The following is a 6,240-nucleotide window of genomic DNA, read 5'->3' on the forward strand; positions in this document are numbered from 1 at the left end:
AAAATGTATGTATGATTGTCAAGGGTCAATTGTGGTTAGCTGAGTGATTGATTGAATGATTGATTCCACTAATTGGTTAATTGATTGATTACTAGTCAATCTAGCGTGAGAGGGACATATCACTGGCCAGACTTCATGGGACTGTGGATATAAAATCAATTATCTAGCCAATAACAGCACATAATTGCAGTAATTGCAGTCAATTTACTGAGCAATTGAACATACTGTTTGACAAGTGAAAGAGTGCAATGAAAGCCAGCCATACAGGGGTTAATGTGGACCAACTTTTATGTTTAAGCTACAAGTTTCAGATATCTCCTTCTTGTTATCCATCCACTTGTTTTTATCATGACGACTATTGGGCAGCTGATGAATCTCCCTGCAACTTGCCTGTTCTGTAATAGTAGTGATGTACCGGTAACACTGCTGGAGGCACTTTCTGTCCTAGATTCTGCAGGCAGCCCAAAACAAAACTGTAATACTGTGCATCAACATGGGATCTCTCTCTCTCTCTCCATATCTTTCTCTCTCTCTCTTTATCTTTCTTTCTCTTTCTTTTTCTCTCTCTCTCTCCATAATTACAAATCCATAATTTAGTGCTGTTTGAAAACATAAACCGAGGATTTTGTGTTATTTGCAGACTTTGATGTTCAGATATTGTACCATCGACACATACACTGAGTGTACAAAACATTAAGAACATCTACTCTTTCCATGACCTAGACTGACCAGGTGAATCCAGGGGAAAGATATGATCCCTAATTCATGTCACTTGCTAAATACACTTCAATCGGTGTATATGAATGGGAGGAGACAGGTTAAAATATTTTTAAGCCTTGAGACAATTGAGACATGTATTGTGTATATGTGCCATTCAGAGGGTGAATGGGCAAGACAAAATATTTAAGTGCTTTTGAACGGGGTATGTTAGTAGATACCAGGCGTACCGACTTGAGTGTGGGAAGAACTGCAATGCTGCTGGGTTTTTAACGCTCAACAGTTTCCTGTGTGTATCAAGAACGATCCACCAGCCAAAGGACATCCAGCCAACTTGACACAACTGTGGGAAGCATTGGAGTCAACATGGGCTAGCATCCCTGTGGAACGCTTTTGACACCTTGTAGAGTCCATGCCCCGAACAATTGAGGACATTTCTGAGGGCAAATGGGTGGTGATTGTGGGTTGTTCCTAATGTTTTGTACACTCAGTGTACATTTACAGTGTAGCAAACAAGTCAACTCAGGTTAAATAGTATGGTTTGGAAAAGTTGTGCTACCTTATATTGAATGTGAAATGGTGTGTGCACTATTCTGAATCAAGTTAATACTCCCCTAACTCCAGTGAAGTAACATTTTCTACAAGAATTATGAGACATGCACCCAGAGTGGTGCAGCGGTCTAAGGCACTGCTTCGCAGTGCTTGAGGTGTCACTATAGACTCGGGTTCAATCCCAGGCTGTGTCACAGCCGGCTGTGCCGGGAGACCCATGAGGCGGTGCACAATTGGCCCAGCATCGTTAGGGTAGGGTCTGGATGTCCTTGTCCCATTGCGCTCTAGTGACTCCTTGTGGTGGGCTGCACACCTAAGCTGACTTTGGTCACCAGTTGATTGGTGTGGCTGACCTCTGGGTTAAGTGAGCAGTGTGTCAAGCAGGGTTGTGTTTCAGAGGACGCATGGCTCTCGACCTTCGCCTCTCCCAAGTCCGTATGGGAGGTGCACCGATGGGACAAGCTTGTAACTACCAATTGGGGAGAAAAAGGGGTAAAAGTACAAAAAATAAATCTGTATTTTTAACATCAAATATAACTTAATGGAGTCAATTTCCACTGCCAACTAGCCTTTAAAATGCTAAATTTAATGGATTTTGACATATTGGATGCTATCATTCTTGCAGTGTTGTCTGTAGGCGCCCAATATTCTCTGTTAATTAATTTACAGCGATCGAGTCTCGTAATCCTGCCTTCAAAAATTCCAATTTGCGTTAGTGTTCGCTCTCGCTGAATCCCATTTAATGAACCAGTTGAAGAACAGTGCACTAATATCCTGTGCTGATAACGTGGTGATGCTGGTGGTGATATGGCTGTGGCAGAGTAGAGTAGGTTGGGGGAGAGGGGGAGAAAAGACAACAGACAGAGAGAGATAAGAAGTGATTTAGCTAGAGCGCTGAATCTCCTGGCATCCTTCCCTGTCAAGGTCTGATAGAGACATTGTTATATAATTCTCCTCTCTGAGTAAAACGGGGAAATATTGAATATTAATCCCGATACCATTATAATGATTTACTTAGTATGCATGTTTAACGAACCAGCGTCTCTGCTGCTTGTGTTGCTGCTGTATCAAGCATTCCTTTGGGAGGCTTTTATCTGAACCAGTGTCTGCTCATCACTATCAGTGAGTGATCTCTGTGTGATTTTGCTGCACGTGCCCTCTGGGCTGGAGAACAGCACACACGACACAATATTACAACATAGAAATATCTAAATCAAATCTACAGTAAAAAAATAAAAGAGCAACAATAAAATAACAATAATGAGGATATATACAGGGGGTACCGGTACCAAGTCAATGTGCAGGAGGTACAGGTTAATCGAGGTAATTGAGGTAATATGTACATGTAGGTAAGGGGTGAAGTGATAAGAGCTACTTCACCTTAAATACTTTCTACTGAACAAAGTATACTTCTAATTATGTGGATGTTCATTATTGTTTGTGACTCAACATAAATTGAGTCATACCCTGACTATTTTTTCATAATTTATAAAAACTGTAGGGGGGATGTTTTTTTTATTTTACCAGGCAAGTCAGTTAAGAACAAATTCTTATTTTCAATGGCGGCCTAGGAACAGTGGGTTTAATTGCCTTGTTCAGAGGCAGAACGACAGATGTTTTACCTTGTCAGCTCAGGGATTCGATCTTGCAACCTTTCGGTTACTAGTCCAACGCTCTAACCACTAGGCTACCTGCCACCCCGGTTACATGGCACAGCACCAAACAGCGCCATCCAATGGACTCTTCACCTGCCCTCTGCTGTTATACAGTTACACATAAAAAACAATATAATCAGAAAGAATTTTACAAAATAATTTTATACAATACATTTAATTTACATATCCCAAATGGACAGTTCTGTACAGTGCAATAGGATGTGTGGACAGTTTGATAGCATAGGTTTTTATGCACCATATTCACAGCCATCATTATCTAAGCATTTTAAAATATAACTTTTTTTCTGAAGATAATATGATACATTTCATAAACTTTCTGGAATAAATAAGTGATTTACACATAATTGGTCCTCAATACGTAATGCAAAACCAGTGCTTAATATTCCGACATTAATGTGCAATCAACCCACAAATCTTCACATTTTGCTTGTATTCTGAACAACACTACAGCAGTGCCATCCAGTGTAATGACAGACCTTTAGAGTACTAGTCCTGCAGTAGTCCTCACATAATACAACTTTGTTCTGTATATCGAGCTCATTGTCCTCCTCACAGATACCATATTTTCTTCACAACTGCAACCATGTGCACTCGTTGCACCTCTGCCCAAGCATTGTTTCGGGCTAGATCCCATGCCATGACGCTCATCAGAATCACTCCAACAAAAACTCAGGCTTGGTTACAGAAATGCAACAATCTGACTTGCCCTACAGGGGCCAGTGTCATTTTGTTTCTACCACAGCAGGTTTTGACTGTAGTTCATGACAGTTGCAGCACTGTATTAGATGCCCAAAAGGAGAGAGTCCGTTTGAGCCAATGGCCTCAGGTAGAGTCAGGACAGGGTCATCTGGGCATGATGTAACCATATGGCTGCTGCAGACACAGAGAGTCGTGATTGGGTAGAGGGTGGCTATGGTAGTGTTCCACTAGGGCTGACAGGGAGGCAAATGTAATCTCAAACTCCAGGAACACCCGGGAGTCCTAAACCATAAACACATTGAAATTCACATCAAACAAGACAGACATGGTACTGGAATCCTTCATGTATTATTGATTTAGTCAGACAATCGACATGGTAGACACGGCCTTAACCAAGGTTTGAGTTTTATACAATTTTTATACAATTAAAAAACTTGAAAATGCTATTTGGAGAACAGCAAAAGCAAGCAAAAAGGACCCCAGCCATAATCACCTTGGCTGCTTTGGGTTCATTCCCCTCAGTCGATCTACAAACACATAGCCTATTAGCTACTGTAATGTTATTCCCCTGAAAGGGAGGAAACTTGAGAAATGATTCACACTGACACGTGGCATCAGCGACGTATGACATGTTTAGAACTGTATTAATAGCATTTTAATGTCGGCCTGTAGGGAAGATAGGCCATGTGGAGATGTTCATATTGAAACATCTTCTTTTTTCAAGTTCCTAGTTGATAAAATTAGTACCGATTTTCTCAGGGGACCCCACATGGGGGCCCGACCCCAAGTTTGGGAACCACTGTACTAACCTCTGCTCTGCTCTCTCTGTCTCCTCTGCTTCCTCCTGCATGCAATGCAGCCTGCGTCGGCCTCACCACTAAGCGCCACATCACTGTCTGTCTCAGTAGCCTACTCTCTATAAAGCAACGTTTTTATGAGAACTTTGTAGGCTAGCGTATTTTTTGCTCCTGCTGAGGTAGGCTCCGTTTAACGTTAGCTTCTTAATTCATCCTTCTAGCTGGCTAAGTAATACTAGCCAGAGCCTTCAACGTTACTGCAATAGAAGTGTGTGCCGGCAGTTAGCCACCTGATTGACTGATATCTATAAGCGACTACTTACCAGTTGTGCACTCATTCTCTGAGATAAATTTTCTGTTTGTTTGGGGGATGTCTGTAGACACGGCAGGAGTCGCGGGATGCTTTTAAAATGCGGATGGTTTTAACATATTTTTTTTATTTCGGTATCTCGCAAACACGCTGTCTGCAGGGTCTTTAGTTGCCTACTTGAGGGTACTCCGATCTGGGGTAGTTAGTTTCTCGTCTCAGGCCGTTTGAGAGAGTGGTGAATGTGCTGCTAAAAAGGCTTATCCGGGAGGCAAATCCGGGGGACACAGGCGAACATAACGAGCCTGGATCAATGTCCTGAGCTTTGATCAACGCTGGGGCAATATTTAGATGTTGACCTGTAATTGATTTTCTTTATTGTGTACAAAATATATATTTTTATTATCATATTTTTTTTTCAAATGATAAAAAATGACCGGACCTCTGTGTACTCGTGTGTAGTTACGGGCATGGGTAGACAGAAAGTAAAGACAGTGGTTCTGACCTCCTCAAAGAGCCTGTAGTTTCTGGCCTTGCACAGATCCACATCCCACACCACCAGCACCTGATTCAATGAGAACAAATGTACATTATTTACTAAAGCAGTTTCTTTTTAATATTCTTTGTATGATGTGTGGTGAATCCCTAGATGTTTATGCATCACAGCATGCACATGTTGTACCTTTGATGTCTTTGTTCCTGAGTTCCTGATGCAGTAGAGACCGTCCTGCGGTGAACTGGAGCTTTCCATAAATAACCTGCAATTAAAGCACAATAATGATGTATTTTAGCAAGACTGCATTCAGACGTGTTCTGTTCTTCTTCCAAGAGAAAACAGAGACATGATTGTCAGAAAGAGATTCCCCGATCGAACATTAGTGGGCGCTAAAGACTGTTACACAAAAAAGGAACAAGGAGGATTTAACATATGTTCATTACAGAAATAATTTATTGTCTTACTTTTCAACAATGCTTGTTTCTGTTATGTCCACAAACACAGAATCGGGTAATTGAACCTGAGGTCAGAAACATGTGTCGAAAACAACAACAACAGACATAAGGAGGTTAGAATTGTGTCAGCAGGCCAAGACTAATCTGTAGTACACTGAACATTATTGTGCGATGAGATTATGGAATTTGTGGTGAAACAAGGGCATGCACGCACCACTGAGTAAAGACACTAAACTAAACACAAAACATAACAGATTTGTTTCTCTCGTAGCCTGTGTACACAAGAGTGATAGTTGATGGAGAATATGGCCGCTTACATTCTCATAGTCTTCATCAGAGTCATCGTCAATGTCCTTGGATGGATCCCTGTTCTTTCTTAAAGAGGCAGGCACCTCGTCCACTGAGGTTCGGAAGCTTTGTCCATCTGGAGAGGATCTTCTGAGAAGAAGTCGGTGTTTTAACCTTCATCTTAAATGGTGCTATATATTTTTGCATGATTACAATATAACAACCTTGAAATCAAACTGTAGTTTTCAGAGCA

The 6,240-nt window shown here is 41.4% G+C and overlaps 1 protein-coding gene across 1 annotated transcript; it reads right to left on the minus strand.

Moving 5' to 3' along the window:
• Window positions 1–3,067: 3,067 nt before the first annotated feature.
• On the minus strand, window positions 3,068–6,131 carry LOC120026079 (SH3 domain-binding protein 2-like). The gene is made up of 5 exons (XM_038970871.1): window positions 6,017–6,131; window positions 5,709–5,764; window positions 5,431–5,506; window positions 5,254–5,313; window positions 3,068–3,926 (listed from the first exon to the last, which is right to left on the minus strand). The coding sequence occupies exons 3-5, from the start codon at window positions 5,497–5,499 to the stop codon at window positions 3,789–3,791; spliced, it is 267 nt and encodes an 88-aa protein (XP_038826799.1). The 5' UTR covers window positions 5,500–5,506; window positions 5,709–5,764; window positions 6,017–6,131; the 3' UTR covers window positions 3,068–3,788.
• Window positions 6,132–6,240: the final 109 nt, after the last annotated feature.

Source organism: Salvelinus namaycush, chromosome 31, assembly GCF_016432855.1.
Source record: "Salvelinus namaycush isolate Seneca chromosome 31, SaNama_1.0, whole genome shotgun sequence".
Taxonomy (NCBI): Eukaryota; Metazoa; Chordata; class Actinopteri; order Salmoniformes; family Salmonidae; genus Salvelinus; species Salvelinus namaycush.

Excerpts from the sequence above, each read along its gene's own strand:
- LOC120026079 (XM_038970871.1), bottom strand. The coding sequence starts at position 5,499 with ATGGAAAGCTCCAGTTCACCGCAGGACGGTCTCTACTGCATCAGGAAC. Across the intron at positions 5,314-5,430 it reads CAGGAACAAAGACATCAAAG|GTGCTGGTGGTGTGGGATGT; the intron begins GTACAACATGTG and ends TCATTGAATCAG. Across the intron at positions 3,927-5,253 it reads ACTACAGGCTCTTTGAGGAG|GACTCCCGGGTGTTCCTGGA; the intron begins GTCAGAACCACT and ends TTTATGGTTTAG.